At 37.4% G+C, this 20,756-nt stretch overlaps 2 protein-coding genes and 1 non-coding gene across 3 annotated transcripts; 1 reads left to right on the top strand and 2 right to left on the bottom strand.

The window, feature by feature from the left end:
* Positions 1–9,144: 9,144 nt before the first annotated feature.
* On the top strand, positions 9,145–10,428 carry LOC145784205 (transmembrane emp24 domain-containing protein 4-like). The gene has a single exon (XM_082595980.1). It carries the CDS (start codon positions 9,208–9,210, stop codon positions 9,739–9,741), a length of 534 nt encoding a protein of 177 aa, XP_082452106.1. The 5' UTR covers positions 9,145–9,207; the 3' UTR covers positions 9,742–10,428.
* Positions 10,429–10,491: 63 nt separating this feature from the next.
* LOC145784204 (uncharacterized protein C22orf15-like) lies at positions 10,492–19,584 on the bottom strand. Its single transcript, XM_082595979.1, has 4 exons — positions 19,484–19,584; positions 19,032–19,118; positions 14,962–15,084; positions 10,492–11,202 (listed from the first exon to the last, which is right to left on the bottom strand). Exons 1-4 carry the CDS (start codon positions 19,518–19,520, stop codon positions 10,985–10,987), a joined length of 465 nt encoding a protein of 154 aa, XP_082452105.1. The 5' UTR covers positions 19,521–19,584; the 3' UTR covers positions 10,492–10,984.
* LOC145784912 (U6 spliceosomal RNA) lies at positions 14,008–14,110 on the bottom strand. Its single transcript, XR_014291080.1, has one exon. It is a non-coding gene; the product is annotated as a U6 spliceosomal RNA (small nuclear RNA).
* Positions 19,585–20,756: the final 1,172 nt, after the last annotated feature.

Raw genomic sequence — 20,756 nt, 5'->3', positions numbered from 1 at the left:
ACATTTTCGCATGCGCAGTGACACAGACATCGCATGCGCAGACAACCCAGTGTGTGTGCATTTAATTATTTACGCATTGCGAGCAGTCTTTGTGATTACGCAATCCTGCTTATTGATTCCCACGTGTTGCGTTGTTGCGAAGGATAAAGTCCGGTAAATACGATAGGAAACTTGCAAGCTGACTGAATTTACGTAGCATAGCGTAGCGGTCGTAGTATAGTGTAGCGGCCGTAGCCTACGGTAGCTACAGCTAGGTAGATACTTTATTTTGTTTTGCTACTCACAGCTGCATCTCTATTTTGCATCAAAAACTATCAACAAGGATAGCTGCATCTGTACATGGTGGCAAACTAATGCACTGACTTTTCCTACACTTGCAAAAGTCGCAAGAAAACTTTTGTGCATTCAAGCCACCAGTATTAGTAGGGAAAGGGTGTTTTCACTTAGTGGCTCAATTGTTTCCAAGAAGAGATTGTGCCTAAAACCTTGCAATGTCAACATGCTGACATTTTTGTCCAAAAATCTTTAGTTTGCGACAGTTAAATCGCAGCATTGTTTGCAATAAATGTTGTTCATTTCAGTACCAGTGCTCAGCATGTTTTTCATGCAGTTATAGAAAGCCGTGCTTTGCGATTCGCCGTAAAATATCGAAACTTAGATAATATCGTTTTATTTTTGGTAATATCGTATCGAAATTATTTTACCAATATCGCCCAGCTCTAGATACAGCTGCATTGACACTGTCTGCTTTGTAAAGCACTGAGGAGCAACACATTCTGCAATCTGCAATGGATACAGCACTATATAAAAACAACCTTTATTACAAGTATGTTGATGTTATGTTGCTGAATATAGTGTTGGCCAGAGGCTGGGAAAAGATTGTCGACCCCTGTTCTAGAGCAACAGCAATAATCATCAGCTATCTTCTACCACAGTGTTGTGTTCTCTTCTGAGGGGTTTATAAATACTGTATATTTAAACATGAAAATCATAGTACATTTTGCAGCATAGGCGCCGACTTTTATTTTTGCACGGGGTGGCGGATAGCACAATATGGCAACCTAAAAACTTTTAAACTGCATGTTTTTGTTTGATTTTTACTAAGCGTGTTTCGTAGATGAAATTGTCTTTTCACAGCTGATTTGTAGCTCGATAATTTACAAAGCAACTTTAAAACAAAGCACAGAAGGTATGTCGTGAATTTTATTGTTACGTTGCTGCTCTGACACTTAACATTTGGACAGAACTGACAGAATCTATCGTTAGTCTGAGCGTAAAATGCGAAAATATGGGGCCGCCTGGAATAAATTGCGACCTTAACAAATTTGGTATCGTTGGAAAGCTTAATTCTTCTAGTTTAGGATTATCACTCTCCTCCAACCAGGGACCCTTGGCAAAAAAAGTTGTGGCTGTTTTTTAAGCAACACCTTGCGCCGCTAGTGGCGCAGCTAATCTATCTATGTTTTCAGCAGAAACAGCAAGCCGTGTAAAATTCTGGCAGTCGAAGTTGCTCCGGTGACCACTGACCAGCTTATTAGCCATGTAGTGGTATCCATCTTGAACTCTGAGCGTTGCGCAAAAAGAAAAAAAAAATAGCCATGAGGTTTGTAAGTAACTAGGCAGTACTGAGTAGGTTTGGGACAGCAAAGATTCTTGATCTACCACTCTGCACTGGCTGCAGTACTAGCCTAAATATCACAGAACTGAGTACCGTACCAGGCAGGCCTACCGTAGTTTAATATGTTTTGGGAACTGTTTGCAAGAACATCATTATCGGTACTGTAAGTTATGTCAGGTTATTCATTTAATTTGGTTTGCAACAGAAGTCAAAACGTTAGATATGGTACCTGGCAGCAGGCGATACACAGATGCACTAGGCCTATAACAGTGTACAGTACGGTATGCTGGGCTATGATGAAAGTTAGAGGAAACAAGTCTAAATGTTCTTTACATGCAGCATGTCTTATCATCTCTAGCTTATGTTAAATTTTTGAGTTTTCTGTTGTTCTTTTAGTTGAGTTCTCTTTCATTTAACATCTTGGATTTTAAATGGCATTGCATGCAGGTGTGAAGTATTTGTACCAATGTATGCAGTATGGTAGTAGTAGTAGTAGGCCACTGTTACCAGTGCACTGGTGCACAAACTGACACAGGAAGGGTGTTTATTGAGACCTGGTAGCTTCTACTGATATCCATGCAACAATACGTTTTCTGGTAATTGCACACACTATCAGTTAAATAAGGAGGCCAGCCTACCAGTAAGAGCTATGGTTCTTGTTACTTCTGAGACCACCTGTAAAGGCTATAACATATTCAGATATAGATTAAGTTTGAAAGAGCAAATGTTCTGTGTGGCCATTTTTTTCCCAGGTCTGATGTTAGTTTTCTCTCTTTACAGCTTTAAAGATTTTTATGAAATACCGGTAATGATTTCTAAGTTGTATAGCTTAGTTTATTAAACAGTTAGAATTGATAGACTAGTTTTCAGATGTTATGGAGATAATTGAATAATGGAAAATCAGAATCAAGCTTTTTATAATGAAAGTTTATGCATCAAATGCCAATCTCATAATTTATCGAAGCTACAAGAAGTGAAACGAGGTGGACTGAAGACATTAATCAGCTATGCACAAAACATTGGTGACAGTCATCTTTATCAATATCTAAAAGAAAAAGAAGAGAGCGAAAGTAGTTGTAAGGTGCATGAGGTGTGTCAAAAATTACTTGATGTTTGCTCATGCTTGGAGTGGATGTGATACAACTTCTGCAATATATCAACAAGGTACCAGTATAATTAATCAGCTTTGGTAGCAGTACATTTTAATCTTGCTTTCAGTGTTTTATATATAGTGTTTGTTACAGTGTTTTATATATTCCTGAACTGCTTACCATGCTTGTCTGAAAGTACATTTTTACCATTTTCTGATCAGCTTTTAAAAGATATGCAAGAATTCAGATGGCAGTCATTACCAAATCCACTCAATATTATTCTAATATTGTAATACTTTTATTTGGAATGCCAATGTATGGAGTGTATGCACACATTATTTGGTGACAATGATTAATTATGTCATCTGTCTTGTTGCTTAGGAAAGCTAAAGATGCTCAATTACCTGAAGAAGGAAGAATTTCAACAATCTGCTGATGTATTTGGGAGATTAGATTCTACACGTGAGCAAATAGCTGATGCTGGAAGAGATTTGTTATTGAAAAGGTTAGTTACTGGGACTGTATTGGTGCACAGTTGATTAAATAAGAAGAAATGAAAATGTTGCTGAGTAGCCTACCAGTCTGAATGAGATTCACCGATAGTAATGCTATATTTTGTTGATCCATCAAGCTTTAGTGCAAAACCTGCCGATTCACTTGGCCAACTACGGTACGTCAATTACATGCATATGGTTGCAACAGCTTCCACTGTTCATCCTGAAAGATTGCCACCCACCGAAGCTGCAATTCGTTTTCATTCCTTCAGAGTACATTTGCAGGTGAAATAATAGTGCGTAGCCTAATGGTATTGTAACACAATACCGGTAATCATTTAGTATAAAAGCGTCTTTGCTCTATAGATTATACTGTACCACTTGAAGATATTTTTCAAGAATTGTTTATTGTCGGTAACTTCAAAATATTACAGCAAATTGCGCTATTAAACTGCTGTAAGGAAAAGATGCAAGTTATAGCAAAACAACTTGCGTTATAATAGGACTAGCATAAACATGTGGTGTACTACAAATCAAAAATTTTATGGCAGCAAGACTTGATTTATCTAAGTTGATATAAAACTGTTGCTTCAGGTATGTCAGTGGAAGCATCTTGACACTGAAATCTTGGATCTCGCACAATGGGGATGGAAAGCTGACGCAGCAGGTGCAGTTATGCCAATAAAGGCCAATTTAGATCCGGCACCAGAATGGCTATTGAACGTTGTACGATGCAAATGCAAAGAAGGAACAAAAAATCAATGTGGTACAATGTCTTGCAGCTGCAGAAAACATGGCTTAAAGTGCGTAACAGCATGTGGAGAGTGTCGTGGGGAAACTTGTTGCAATCTCAGTTGTGTACAAGACGACTGCCCTGAGGATTGCGACATTTTGATCATGTTTCAATAAATGATCTGTTCTGCCAATAAATTAAAATCAAAATTTTACAAGTGCTCCAGTGATATTAAAAATGTTCTATTCCGTTCATATTGTACTCCAATGTATGCATGTCATCTGTGGGAAAATTATCTTCAACGTAACATTAATCGCCTGCGTGTTGCCTTCAATAATGCATTTAGAATTATACACAATTTGCCTAAACATTATAGCGTACGTGAACATCAAGTCTTGTGCAACATTATAACATTTGATGCATTACTTCGGAAATATGTTTTTTCTTTTGTTGGAAGATGCGAAGTATCGTCTAACTCTATTGTTGCCTCCCTGATGAGGTCCGATTGCCATCGTATATCAAATTATCGTCTTCATTATAATAATTCTATGTATGCTGATATCTAGTTTTGATGGCTGCCATGTCATCTGATTATTTTTATCGTTCTGAATACTTTCAGTTCTTCTAACTTGCAACACTACCGTACCATTGTCTGTAAACTTGTAACATTAGATAGCCTATTTAGTGAGATTTTGTGCATTTGCAGTTTGTGTATTATTTCTTTGTTTTGTATATTGACAGCTTTGTCTGATGCAAATAAATATTATTATTTGTGTAGCCTATTGCCCAAATTTGGGCTACCCGAAAGATTCCACTGGATAGTTGAGCTGTAGCCTACTCCTCAGACATGGCATATCCACTAGCAGTGTGAGTCGAATTTTCACCGTCGACAAGAACAATAGTTACACGCCTTGGGCAGTGGCCGAGTGGTTAGCGCGTTGGGCTCGCAGTCGAGAGCCTGCATGTTCGACTCTAGCCACCCGCACTTGCTGTTGTTTCTCTGGGCAAGAAACTTTACGATAATTGCCTCTACCCAGTGATCGATTTCGAGTAATGGGTAGTACCAAATTTAAGTCATAAGTAGAGTAGACAATCGGAAACAGACCTTGCAGCGTGGGTCAGGTGTACGTCGGAAGGCGTACACCGATGCATAGCGCTCAAGTCCGCTTTCCCGCAATGCAGGATAAAGATAATAAAACACTCCACGGCATAATTATTGAAGCAAAGTTTTAAAAAATTTCGCATTTTTTGTATAATGCCCATAATATACTCTCGCCACTTGTAGCGTTTAGTTTCGTCATTAAACCGGACCTGGGGTCAAAATGCCCCCTTGAATCATTATATGAAGCTCCGTTATGTCTAAAAACGATTTTTTAGAACAAATGTATTGGATCTGCAATTATCAATGGGCTGAGAGTAGTAGGTAAGCAATTTTAATTTGATGACGTCAGAGTGACGTCATTTAAATATAAATAATATTTTATCAAATGTGAGTTGTCTCTTTCTTATACACATAGGAAAAAAAGTTAAAAATGAGCCTAAAAACTTGTGTAAAAGGAAAAATACAGTTTCGCCACTAGCGGCGCAAGGTGCTGCTTCAAAAACGGCCATAACTTTTTTTGCCAAGGGTCTCTGATTGGAGGAGAGTGAAAATCTTAATCTAGAGGAGTTAAGCTTTTCAACGATACCTCATTTGTTAGGGTCGCAATTTATTCCAGGTCAATACGTTTTACGCTTAGACTACGTATGCATCTATCGTATTCTAGCCACGGGAATTCGTTCTCCCATGATTTTTGATAGCTTCTCCCTTCAACAGCGATTATCCTGCTCGTGCTGCCTTTTGGCACGGGCACACTTTCGTTTCGTTCAGGCGTTTGGTCACTTTCATGCTGGCTGAAATCCTGACTAGACGCAACAAAAAATTACTCAATGGAGGGCTGCAACTTTGAACGCTTTTTCGGTGGCATCTTTAAGCTGAATAAAACTGGAATGTCGGCAAAAACTGTTACTGGACGACTTTTCGCAATTTTTTCTGTGATGTAACAAGCAACTCCTATGTCAGACCAATAAATTCCCGCCTCAGACTTTTATAGGACGACTTTTCGTAATTTTTTTCTATGATGTAACAAGCAACTCCTACGTAAGACCAATAAATTCCCGCCTCACAGTTTGTCACGCATTGACACGTAATATTACTGCATCATCTGCATGAAGTATATCACAGTACAGTACACTCCAACTGAAATCGGAAAATAATTCAAAATGCAAAATCTTGAGTAATTGAAAAAGGTTGCTTTTATTATTGGGAATTGGCAGGGGGTGTAGCTTTTCTCGAATAGAATCATGTAAACGTGTAGATTTGCAGAACGTTAAAACTGCTACTTTACTAAGTGCACTTTTTAAATAAAACTCAAAAAGTTTCAAAAATTGCATTTTTTTAATGAAACTTGAAAATAGATATTCATTTAGGGGGTGGAGCTATCAATCATCGAGATAATTTTATTTCCAAGTATTTTATAGCTGTCATAATTTATAGCGATATGATGAGCAGTTTAAAATTTTTCAAAAAAGAATTTTGAGGGAGGCAATGGAAAAAGCGTATTTATTCATTAATAAATCCCATTGTAAACCTAACAAATGTAACATGACTTATGACAAGTAACAAATAAAACGATCGCAACAACAACAAGGAAAAAACTCGTAGTCACGTGTTGCGTAATCTTCACGTAGCTTGCTTGATGTTACGCGAGTATCATGCTTGTGACAAAAACAATCATTTTCTTCGCAATGCTGTATTGGTTCACCTCTTGCTTTACGTTGACTTGAAGCGAAAACCAATGACCAAAAAAAGATTTAAACGTCCGTTCAAATTACATTTATTTGCAGTAAGTAATGTAACCTAAACGGGGTGGCTGCCACCCCGCCACAGCCGTTACGGGGTGGCGTGGCCACCCCGTAACCCCGTAAGTCGGCGCCAGTGTTTTGCAGTATATATGTATGATATATATATAGTATATCAACCAACTACAGTTGCCTACTAGGCTATTAGTTATGCTTAATCCATACAAAGTCATTTCACAGACTATCTAAATTTGATCTAACTAGTTGAAACCTGGGTTTTTTTTTTTCGCTGAGACTTTTCGGTCATTTGTCCGAAATGTCTTGAAAAAATTCGGTCAATTTTAATGATTTCGGCCATTTTTAGTCATTTTTGGTCATATATAGTCAATTGACTATATATTTTTTCCGACATTTTGACCGAATTGACTATATTTTTTTTGAACATTTTGCTGAAAAATCGGTCAATGACCGATAAATGACCGAAAAAAAAACCCAGGTTGAAACTGCATTGCTGTAAACTTGAGACATTTTCTTATTTTATATACTTGCTTGCCAGACGCCAGTAAACTGCTGCATATACTGTGCTATGTTGCTAACTATGCCAGGGCATAAAGACCTGAATCATTGATGATTGGTTTAACCTTCATTAACCACTTTTTGTGTAATTTGGATATCACCTATAAAGTTTGAAGAAAAAATTTAATGTATAGATAGTCACACATCCAAAGCTTAAATGGTTTTGAAAGATGAAAATTTTAAAAGTAAAACTCAGGTTTATCATTTGTCATACTTTGGTTATGTAGGAATAAGGCTGTTTTCAAAAACATAAATATATTAGGCTTAGATTAGATATTTTATGGATTCAAAGAAGTGCAAAAAATTATTTGTACATTAAGAGCCTTTTACAGCAAAGACGGCATCTTTTATAATCATTTCACACAATGGCGCAATCCACTGGTTCACTTAATAAAGCATTAACAAGAAATGCATCTTGGCCAGAAAGAGAAGAACTTTTAGATGTTGTTTACTGGAGCCGTCAAGTTTTAGCGGTGTTTTTAGGAGCTTTTTTTGGTACATTTCCATGGTCAGGAGTAATGGCAATTTTTCTGTACTGTTTTGTCACAACTTTTGTTATGAACTACTACGTAAGTGAGTTTCAAAACGAAGATCTTGAAGATTACGGAGGATTTTTTGAAATTGCCAAGGAAGGATTTATGTCTTCTTTTGCTAGTTTTCTTATTGTGTGGATTATGGTTTACTCATCGATGTATGCATCTTAAGTGTAGCACTGATTGCATATCAATGGGGGATTAGCTTTAGAGTAAATGTTTAATGTTATACTGTAAATATTTAGAGAGCAATAAGTATTGTTTCTTATGTGTGGGTGGATAATGGAATCTCTATTTTTATAAGCACGGCATTAACTTATTTATTATAAATATTTCTGTGTTGTCTATAAACTTCTGTGTTATTTTATATGTTATGTGCAATTTTTTAATTTACAAACTTTTTGTTGTGTCTTCTCGCTATTCATGCCCACTAGTGCCAAGTGATGAAAGCAAACCACTTTTACTATGCTTCTGTCGATGTTCATTGTTACTGCTTCCTTGTGTTTGTTTTCACAAAACGTTTGTTGTAGCTGATAGAAAGCAGCCAAAATTTGCCTGCACTTCAAAGAAATATATACTACATATAGTCATATAGATTGAAATATATATAATGCGCACTGCAGTACTTTGTAAAACCAGCAATTCTCTTTATGCAACCAGTAAAATGTAGCATTAGCTGGCAGCATGTTTTCCTTGTAAAAAAATGATAAAATCCCCATGAAATTATTTTTCAAAAAAGTCATACTCCATTTAAAGATACCTTGTTGTTAATTTTGCTTTTTATAGAATGTGCATCTTTTTTCGCCACCTGAAGACTGTTATCTCAGCATTTCAAGTGTATATATGTTTAATTGTAATAGTTTCTGTATAAGACTTTCGCTAACTGTCTTGTGAATTTCAATTTTGACTTTTTGTTTTGCTGCGATATTTATTGCCAACTAATTATATTTACCTCACAATCTAACCTTCAGAACCAAAATGAATTGGTTCAATTAAGCGGGCAGTCTCATTTGCTGCTAAGCTGTGAATCTTTTTCTTGATCAATATGATCACTGCCTTGTTTAGTTTTTTTTTTACAAGTACACTATGTGTTTCAAGTGTGTTGCATTCGTGAGTTATTGATATGTTTGTGTTAAATGTGCATTCTTAAGCACGCAGATTTACTTTTGCTGATTTTTTCATCAGGACAACTAGGAGAATATTAACAATGAAGATTTTTTTGTTGGTATTAAGTTTGTTGGTACAAAATTCTTTTTCACTTTACTTTCATATTGGAGAGAAAGAAAAGAAATGTTTCATTGAAGAGCTTCCGGAAGACACAATGGTTACTGGGAAATACAAGGCTCAACTTTGGGACAAACGATCACATCAATTTTTAGATTCTTCCCCCGGGATGGGAATGCATGTGGAAGTAAAAGAACCAAGGGGTAAAGTTCTGGTGTCAAAAAGTTATGGTGCTGAAGGTACGTTTGCTTTCACTTCCCACTCGCCTGGTGAACACCAGATTTGCATTCTTTCGAACTCAACTAAGTGGACTCTGTTTGCTGGTGGTAAGTTGCGTATTCATCTTGACATCCAGGTAGGTGAGCACGCCAATGACTATAGCGAAATTGCTTCAAAGGAGAAACTGACAGAACTTCAGCTTAGAGTGCGACAGCTCTTGGAACAGGTCCAGCAAATCCAGAAAGATCAAAATTATCAACGATACCGGGAGGAGAAGTTCAGACTGACGAGCGACAACACCAATGCTCGTGTCCTGTGGTGGGCCCTTGCTCAAACGTTTGTTTTTGTGTTAGCTGGAGCTTGGCAAATGCGACATTTAAAGGGATTTTTTGAAGCTAAAAAACTGGTATAAGCGAACCAGCGACCAAACTATTATAGTGCAACAGGTAGGCTTTCGCCGTACTGACTACAGTAGCTACTGTTCGTCTCTCGCTAAATAAATAGAAGCTTTATTGTTTGCAATTTTTTATTTTCCTTATCACGCAATATTACGTTTAAAAACTCTGGGATAAATGACGACTACGTCTTTGGAAATATTTTGATGTACATAGGCTAAATAACAAATGAACAGATTTAACATTTCTGTCATACACCCTCTGCAAATCATATTTTCACACCAACTTGTGGCTTTTCACAACCAAATTGGTACCATAAAATATTTATTAGCAATAGCCTACGGTTTCTCATTTTCAACGCTTAATATTTTATGTTTTGTTCTTGAGTTTTGTGGTTTGACCCTAAACGAAAGATCTTTATCAAATTCGTTGAAAAATTATATCAGTGCTATTGATCCGAGAACTGTTATGATTTTCATTTTGTGCATTATCTCTACTGTAGCTTGTAAAAAGCTGTTGAATTCACTCGCGGAGGTTCGAATCGGATTTCAGTTGATGTTTGAAGAATTCTTAGGTGTGTTTGAGCCTAATTTCTACAAATGTAGATAAGCCAGCTGTCGTGTAGCTTCAGTCGGCGAAATTGCGCAGGTCTCCACAACGTAGTGGTCATTCTGTTGCTACTTGTCAGCATTACAAGAAGCATAACAACAGGAAGTAAAGTTGGTGACTGAATACCAACCAAAACAATAATATTACCACACGCTCTGTCGACTTACGCTGTTCTGTAAGTGATTTACGAAATCAAATCAATTGCATTTTTTAAAAAGAAGTTGCAAGGGCTTAAAAATCCCACAATCAAATCACTTGCTCATGATAAAATAAATATACTTTCCACAAAAATTGCAAGAAGTTTTTACAAACAAGGAAAACATGATGTTTAAAAAAAGGAAAAACTAAATGAAGTAACTAAAAGGCAAAGAAACTATAAGCTACCTATCGCACTGTGTCGACATCAACACTTTCAAAACTATTCCATAAAGTTTGTAGGATTCAATGCAAGAGTAGCCTTCAATCGTGGAATTTTATAAAATAGGTAGGCCTACAATTAAAGAGCTATATCAACCGACGGTCAGGGCCGTTGGGAGGATAATTTGGGCCTGGTACCAATGAGATCCCCAAACCAAGACCCTTCTTAATTGCAGAAGAAGCTGCTTATTTAATTCAACTACAAGATAGCTCACAAAAATTGTGGGACCTTCTCTAAAGTTTAACAACCGAGTTTCTCTTCGAAGATTTATTCTTGCTTGCCGAAACACCTCCTAAGCGTTTTTTCAATTGATTCCAGGTTTTTCCTTTTGGTGATAGCTGCGAAGGTTTAGACAGTCTTTCCAGCCTTTCAGCCAGCTCTGGGTATAGTTTCTCGATATTTCCAAGCAAGGATTCGTACTTGTGTGGCTCCAAATCAACGTTATTTGATTCTGTAAAAAAGATTATTAATTTACAGTATTTTTATGCCAAACTTTACAACAGATCGGCCTGTGCCCAGGGCCACTAAGAGGATAATTTGGGCCCAGTAGGCTGTAGCTAGGCTACCAATGAGACTCTCGGGCTCCACCAGACACTTGTAAGAACAACGAACCATATTCAACGAATAGTCTACGAAGTGTTTTTTTTTTCAAGATGCCAGGTCCTTTGGAATAGTTATATAGCCCCCTGAAATCAAGTATCCTCAATACCTCCCTGTCTGCGCCCAGGGGTGGGTAGCACTGTAGGCTAGGCTATTTGATAAGCGCTTTTGGTAGGCCTATGCTTATTGCGTACGCTACAATTTCAAGTGAGCTTCTGCTGCATAGGCTATTCTATTTACAGTAGACTGCTATATTTTTGTTTTCGTTTTGTTTTTTGTAGTCTAAAAGCGGCTATTTCAGATGAATGTCAATCCATGAAGAAATATTCTCACTATCAAATAAAAATTTGATTAGCCTACTCAACCATTAGTTAAGAGTAACGTGTTTTTAGTTTAAGGGACAAGTAGAGGAGATGGGACAAAAATAATTACTGATAAAATGCTTTTTTAATTCAAATTGTAAAATAAAGGAATTGTGTTGTGAAGTTTAGTCATTGTTTCACAACATGAAGTCAAAACAGTAACAAATTTAAATAGTTTATTGCTTTTTATCTCATTAAAAAATGTCACTCAAGTGTCCCATAGGTTCATCATCATCATGGTTGCATAACTGACCAATGGGACAAGAGGGTAGGCCTATGTCCTTTGGGACACTTAGTTAAATATAACAACGCGGTGTCTGACGTATCGCAAGCCAATGAGAAACAATGTTGTTAAACTTAGTGCTTACGGAATAGCACTACATAAAGGAAGTCACATCACATGTTTATTAGACATTCAAATATTTAGCAAAGCAAAAGATGAAATTTGCTGGACAAACTCTAAAAATTTTACCTCCCGGCTAGCCTACAATAACTTATTATTATTGAAGGTATGGTGGAAAGAAAGAGATGCTTGAGAATTCGGGAAAATAGTGTAAACTGACTCGTCGAGCATAGGATTGGACATGTCCCAAAGGTAATCGACTGTTTGTCCCATTGCTCAACCAACCACCATTTTGTGTTCAACTTGCCTGAAAATCTGTTACAGTTGGACATGTAGTTTTCTGTTGCTATAGTTTTAAATCTAATCATATGACTCAAACTTTATTGCCAGGCCCCAGTTGTTATAACCCTGCTTTAGTATAGAAACGATTAACAACAGTCAACCATTCAAATTTACTCTGACAGCTAAAAAAAACAATTGACTGATCTTGTAGCGATCCATTATTTCAACATATAAGTTTTCCTGCCTTTTACTAAAGTTTCTGTAATTTTCCATGCAACTGCTCCCAAAGAAAATAGAAAAAAGGGCGCACACAATAAAATGGTTTGTTCGTCCTTTGACGAGAGCTCTATCACATCAAACCAGCTCAATTAGACAAAAAGCTCTATCAAATCGGACTAGCTCACATCAAACCAGCTCAATTAGACCAGTTCAGCTCTCAGAAAAACATTAAATTGATTGTTTAATTAAAGTGTAATAACTCGTGATAATGTTTCACTATCCTGTAATTTCATTATTCTGTACTGTTTAAATTCAAATTGATTATTCTGTACTGTTTAAATTCAAATTGTGTTATAGACCTACAACATTATACGAACACCTTCTGATAACTTAAAATTATAATTCGAATAACAATTGTGTGGAAATTATTTCATGGAGTCAGATAGCCAAACTAGATAAATTAGATAGATAGAAATTTCATCAGGCAGTTAGACAGCCTTAATATAAACAAACCATTCTCATACTTAAATAACCTAAATAATATATAACCACAATCTCACCACTTAGGCTAAGTAGCCTACACCAGTAAGTAAACCACGCTGTAGCCCAGGGGTCACCAAATGCTGTATCGCTGCGGCCCGCGGAAGGTATCAGCGTACAAGTATAATCAAAATTACTTTTCTTGAGGAGTTACTTTTCTTAAAGAGCACAAAGGAAAAAATACTTTCCGAGAAGCATATTTTCGCTTTGCATACGATTCCACCGATCGACCAATCAGATTATAGCTCTAGGTGGGGGTTTGTTTGTTTGTTTTATCTTTATCCTGTATTGCGGGAAAGCGGACTTGAGCGCTATGCATCGGTGTACGCCTTCCGACATACACCTGACCCACGCTGCAGCCGACTGCAATGTATGTTTCCGGTTGTCTACTCTACTTATGACTTAAATTTGGTACTACCCATTACTCGAAATCGATCACTATCAATTATCGTAAAGTTTCTTGCCCAGAGAAACAACAGCTAGTGCGGGTGGCTGGAGTCGAACATGCAGGCTCTCGACTGCGAGCCCAACGCGCTAACCACTCGGCCACAGCTGCCGACTCCAGCCACTCCTTGCTTAAAGCTATTCCAATGCGATGTCCAGCCACACTGTTCCAGTGGTTGATTAAAACGTCTGTTTTCGAATTTCGAAAATGTCGAGCATAGGGTTGCTTATTTTAAGTTTGCAAATGTCATGAAAATACTAGTGTGCGTTTCACCGTTATTGTGTTTCACGACCAGTGTTCTCTTTATGCAAGTTTTTGTTGGCAAAATAGGTCTGTGCGCCAACTCAATTGATAATAAATTGGCAAAATATTATATCTAAATTTAAAGACTTTTTCTGATTGTAGCCTATTATGAAAATATTTAGCTTAGAACTGCAAAATGTTTTTTTTTTCTTCTTTTTTTAAAGAAATATGGAACGCTTCACGACTTTGCGTGTCATCCTTGCGCAGGGGCCATGCTAATCTTCTCTGTGTCGTTCCAATTTTAGTATATCTACTGCCGAAGCAAGTTCTGCAAAATGTTTTTAGGCTAACCAACAAATTCTTGCCATGCTGATAGGGTAAGCATCGCAAGTGACAGTTGTCTATAACAAAAGAAAGACGGTTTTATAGACTCTCACAAAAAGGATGAAAAACCTACCTTATTGCTTTTTTAAAGGGAAGACTGTTCATGAACTACGATAGAATTACGATTTTTGAGTGATTTCTACAAGCATTTGTTTCATGGTGCCTGATTTCTTTCTCCTTGTTATTGGAGCCTATTTTTCGCTGATATGTTTGTAGGTCACTATTGTTGCCTGTATTGCGATGTGTCAAACATTTTCTTGTTTACTAAAATTGTTAATTACATGATATCTTTTGTGAAGCGAAGTGACAACACCACTTTTACTTGGCGATGAATATTCTGATGAAACCGCTCGCCTCGCTATAAGTGCGCAAAACAAGTGGCCTCGTTTATTAGGCATTGTTAAAAAAAGTCAAAAGTGTTGTAAAAGGAGCTTGGCCTGGCAGTAGCGTTGTTCGATAATTGTGTTGCTGCGGTATTCTAACATAAATATGAACAACATGTAACGCTGGATACTGGGTACGAAATGCGTTCTTTTTTAGCATAAGAATCAACCTACCTAACATTTTATTAGTGCGGCCGCCACAGCTCTCCTTAGTGCCAAAGTGGCCCGCATGCAAAAAAGGTTGGTGACCCCTGCTGTAGCCTAATGATGTAGTGTTAATCTCGATTCCATGATAAAAATCTCAGTTCTTATGTTCACACATATTCAGAAATAATGAGCTGACCCACAGGTGACAGTGTCCCATCGATAGCACATCTCACCTATTTAAAAATATAACCCCGAAACTCACTGATAACTTTTATAAGGACGTATTTTCTTCTTCCTTCTAAGAACTGGCTTGCATATTCTGATAAATTGCCCTTGTCGGAAATGTTTGAAATTATTCCAGCTTCATCAACTAAGTCCAAAGTAACTAAAAAATAAACAAATGTATTTTTATTCATAATATTTACTCAAATTTAACAGTGCTACTAAATGGCCTATTAGCACCTTGTCAAGGGCCTGCAGTGGGCACAGGGATACCTGGTCACATGTATCTTTTCAAAATAATATTTTTTCTCCGTTTTGGCAAAGTTTTCTTGCTTGCTCATTCCCATTTGATTAACCGGGTGTATCGAACTCGCAAGCTTTTAGCAACAGATTTAAGAGGAAAATTTTTTATGTGCCCCTCACAAACTATTGTGTGCCTTGTAGGCTATTATTAAGTTATGAAAGCTTTGGAAAGAGGGAGACATCAGTGAGAGATTTTTATACTTTGCTGAAAGATTATTTGAGGCCACTATTTTCACAATAGGTGTCACGATTTCTTTCTATCTCTTACCAGGAAAAAGACTTGGAAAGGTTCAATGACGTAGTTTAATGGGTCAAACCGAAAAGCAGTCAATTAAATGTCGAATAATTCTACTAGTGAAATGATAATCTGACTTCTTGAAGAACTTTAACAAACGGCTTCTCAAATAACTCTAATTTCGAACACAATTTATATCAGCACCAATTCTCATCTACTTGTATTCAATTACTTCAAGTCTCAATCACCAATAATTTCTGCATCAACTACCAATCCACAACTCATAGCACAACTCTCATGATCAACTCATAATAATAATAATAATACACAAACTACACCACTATTTATAGTTGGTTGTTCAGTCCAGTAACTTCGAGAAGGCTACGTAAGGTTACATCATAAAGAACCATTGTTCTATCAAGCAGCATTTAAATGTAAACAACAGAAGTCTCTAGAATGTCACGTAGGGAAAATGATTCCAGAAAACACATTTTACATAATACAGATTTCGTAATCAGAGGTTACTTCAGGTCATAACCGATAATAACACATCGCACCAGAATTCTACAACCAAAACAACACGCTCGTTGAAGATACAAAGCAAGCCATCGCGAGGCATTGCACCTTGATTGTGACATACGCCCCCCCTTAGAATATTGTTGCAAACAATATAACAACACAATCAATACAAAGCACACTACAAAACAATTAATTACTCAATAAATCAATTCTCATAAGTCCATCGTTGCATGATCTACCAACGATAGCTTTTCTCAAAACAATAGTCACGTTTTCTGGGAAAGTTTCCATCGACCTCAATGACTTCAGTGCACTGGCGAGCAAGATGACCCATCTTCCTACATCGGAAACACTTCCTCTCCGGACAGTCCTTGGCGAGATGACCTTCTTTATGACAGTTGTAGCAAGCCTTTTCATCAAAAGGGCAGCTCCTGGCTATGTGTCCAATCTCCCCACATCGGTAGCAATGGTTGTTACGGCAACGTCTATTTTCCGAATGTCCGCCGTCAGCAACGCATTCCCTGGCGAAATGTCCGTGTCTACCGCATCTATAGCAAGCTCCAAATGGTCGTCGCTGATTATCTGCAGAACAATCTCGAGCAAAGTGACCATTCTTGCCACAAGAATAACAAGTAACTTCAGAATCTCTCTCAATAACATTTCCGATTATAAGATCAACTAAAGGGTTTTGTAAACATAACGCTTTCACAGTCCCACTACAATACGGAGTTTCGATATATATCCTCGCTAACGGTCCTTGGATTGAAGTGGTATCTATCGACATCACATGGCCAGTTTTTCCCGTTAACTGACTGTCTTTAACCAAATCTCTTCTCACCATTATACCCATAGAACCAGAATCACGTAAAACTTTTACCTTTTTGTTTCCAACTTTTCCATCCACTACTGGCAGGTAATCTTCAGCTATTATTTTTTCGCAAACATCTTCATCCGGCAGTTAACAGCCTTATGACCTAAGCCATTACAATTAAAACAACGTACTTCTCTTGGAACCGCACCTCCTTTAAAATTATTTATTTGCTCCTCGTCGTCATCGCATGACATCATCTCTTCGGTCGACAACTTCTCATCATGGGCAACTAAGTACTGTTCTGCCACACTGGCTATTTCTTCTAGAGTCTTTGGACTTCTCTCCATTAGATAAACAGACAGATCTTTTGAACATGAATCTGTGAATTGTTCCTTAACTATAAGGTTTGCCAATCCGTCCAATGATTGGTCGGCCCCCGAAAGTTCAAACCATTTTAACAAAAGGTTTCTTAAACGTTCAATAAATTGACCTGGGCTTTCGTGTTGTTCAGGCTTTGCCTCACGGAATCTTTGACGGTATCCATGCTCGGTAAAATTGTATCGCTTTAACAGAGCTAACTTCAATCTGTCGTAGTTCATGGCCTCTTCTTCTGAAAGTCTTGAATATACATCAAGAGCTTGTCCCGACAATAGCATGCTTAGCTGGGTAGCTCACGTTGACTTCTCCAATTTGGCTATTGTGGCATATCTTTCAAATCTTAACAAATAGGTCCAACTCATCTTTTTCTTTAACAAATGATGGCAAATCTGGACGTCTAACTTGCGCCACAATAACATCTCGAGCATTATCATTAGTAGAATTAGATCGCTCACCAATGTCCAGCTTTTGTCTTTCTATATCAAGTTTTAACTTTTCCAATTCATATTGCGCTCTTCTTTCTTCTGCTTCGCGTTGCGCCCGATTCTCTTCGGCTTCTGCTTCGCGTTGCGCCCGCTTCTCTTCGGCTTCGCGCTGCGCCCGCTTCTCTTTTGCTTCAGCTTCACGCTGTGCTAGTTTTTCTTCAGCTTCAAGTTGTGCTCGCTTCTCTTCAGCTTCAAGTTGTGCTCGCTTATCTTCAGCTTCAAGTTGTGCTCGCTTTTCTTCAGCTTCAAGTTGTGCTCGCTTTTCTTCAGCTTCAAGTTCTGCTTTCCTTATTTCACGAGCAGCTCTTCTATCTTCTCTTTCGTCAGCTTCTCGCTGAACTTTTTGGGCCAGTATCTTGTGATACTCTTCCATCACAAACTGAGACTTTTCATTGTCACTCAGCCCCATTCGTTCAGCCATGTTCCGTAAGTCTTCAATCATCTCATGTTTGACGGCATCCGCCACTTTGACAGCTTGTTGTTAATTTATTATTCTCTCAATAAATCTTTCGGTATTCTTCGGTTTATTCCTTTTCGGTTATTCCCGGACGAGCCCCCAGAATGTCACGATTTCTTTCTATCTCTTACCAGGAAAAAGACTTGGAAAGGTTCAATGACGTAGTTTAATGGGTCAAACCGAAAAGCAGTCAATTAAATGTCGAATAATTCTACTAGTGAAATGATAATCTGACTTCTTGAAGAACTTTAACAAACGGCTTCTCAAATAACTCTAATTTCGAACACAATTTATATCAGCACCAATTCTCATCTACTTGTATTCAATTACTTCAAGTCTCAATCACCAATAATTTCTGCATCAACTACCAATCCACAACTCATAGCACAACTCTCATGATCAACTCATAATAATAATAATAATACACAAACTACACCACTATTTATAGTTGGTTGTTCAGTCCAGTAACTTTGAGAAGGCTACGTAAGGTTACATCATAAAGAACCATTGTTCTATCAAGCAGCATTTAAATGTAAACAACAGAAGTCTCTAGAATGTCACGTAGGGAAAATGATTCCAGAAAACACATTTTACATAATACAGATTTCGTAATCAGAGGTTACTTCAGGTCATAACCGATAATAACACATCGCACCAGAATTCTACAACCAAAACAACACGCTCGTTGAAGATACAAAGCAAGCCATCGCGAGGCATTGCACCTTGATTGTGACAATAGGCTACATGCAAAAATTTGTCAACAAACGTTTTGTGGTAGTAAAAGCAATATTTGAAACGTAACTTCTATTTTAAAATCAAACCTTCTGGCGCTTTTGTGTGTAGACTAATTAGCCGCAGATTAAAAAGCATTAGACCAACTTAGCGAAATTTCAAAATAAAATCAAAGTTCTAGTTTGCTCACTTTCGTCACTGCACTGACACTTCTCCCGGATACATTCCAGCAATAACAAACTCTTGCAGTGGGGATTAAATATTTCTTCTTTGTTGTCTGTTAAAAACACACTTCATTTACGAATCGTAAGCTAAGCCAGAAGATAGCAAATAGATGCGAACCAACTAATCGGAATAATCATCGTTTTCGGAAAACCATGAAACTCATTGTTGCAGACGGTTAATTGAAATAAATTTGCAGGGTTGCAGAGAAAGTAGCCTCGCTATTTCCTAGGTTATCAGTATTTTTATCACAATTAGGTAGGTTGGTAGGCTGATAGGTCTGCAAATGAATTAACTTTTAATAATAAAATGTATGATGCTATTAACATGAAATAGAGTTTTTTTTTTAAAAAGAACTTCTATCTTAAGTCTCTCAAATATTAATGTAGTCCGAACAAGTTTAAATAAGGGCACACTCACCTCCATATTTGACAGTAATAAATAGTTGATTCGACATTGCTCTGACGTCCGACTTCACAAATTAATTCAAAAAATTAAGCTAATATAGATGTTGACAAAATCTATGTTAATTCAATAAATAGTTTACAATTGTCTAAAAGTTTGACATAAGCCTACTGGTCACGCTGAAGCATAGGCTATACTAGCCTATAGTAAATTAATTAAGGTTAATCAAAATATGCTTTTGCATTGCACCATCTAACTTTTTAGCCTGCATATTTGCGTCCGCCCGATAGCTCAGTTGGTTAGCGTGTAATTTCGTGAAGGAAGAAGCTTCAAGATCAAGCGGCACTGGTTCGACTCTCGGGGTGTGCGCTTGAGCAACGCATTCTAAGGACTGCTCTAAATTCAGCGGCTCCTAATGGATGGAATAATTCCCCGGCAACAAGACTTCAACAATCGGAAACTTCACTCTGTCGATCTCGGTGACCGGGCCTGCGTCAGTGATTCAAAGCCTGTGCAAGTATGCCGTGTGCGAAACTCCCAGAATTGAGTTCTGCAAGAAGCTTTTCCAGTCTGAGGATAAAGGTTCCATCAATAAATCAAATTCCCAAAATCATCTGCCCTGATTTTACCCAACAAGCGCTAATCTTGCTGAACTGCTAACTTGCCTGTTGACAAACCGCCAATTCAATACAGAAAACACTAAACAATTTTTTCAATATTGAAACTTGTTTCCGCCCAAATATTCTTTGCTTTATTTTCAGACTGTTACGAGTGGGTAAGCTACTACACATTCACCTTTTTCATTTCTAATTCCACAGAGTTTTCAGATGATTCAATCAGTAATTAAAGCCAAGACAGAAGGTTTGGCAATTATGCCCAATGGCACGAACCGAGAAATGACTTTTCCATTGAGAAAACAGTGTATTGTCTTACCCCTCGCGGTTATCTTTTTGTTCTTTTGTGACCTCACACGTGATGAGAGACACAAACATAATGTAGAAAGGAAAAGTGATAGCTTTACTTGTTTACAAAATCTCGTTAAATCATGGATAATCGCATTGTTGAAGATAGCTTAAATTACTTCATTGATCTTTCCTGAAACCGAAAGATATTTTTGCAGCCCAGAGATATAATCATTTTAAGGATAGAAATACTTCTCAGTTACCGTACGTAAACAAATGGTTTAAAGAGAAACCTTTAGATTTAAAGCCGGAATGATTTTAGGATCTTAAAATCTATCCAGAAACTGATAAAAACACTGCAGCTACGCTTTGGAGTCAATGGCTAC

This window comes from Aplidium turbinatum, chromosome 15, assembly GCF_918807975.1.
Source record: "Aplidium turbinatum chromosome 15, kaAplTurb1.1, whole genome shotgun sequence".
NCBI lineage: Eukaryota > Metazoa > Chordata > Ascidiacea > Aplousobranchia > Polyclinidae > Aplidium > Aplidium turbinatum.
The sequence above is the reverse complement of the archived record's forward strand: the minus strand, read 5'-3'. Positions and strand labels throughout refer to the sequence as shown.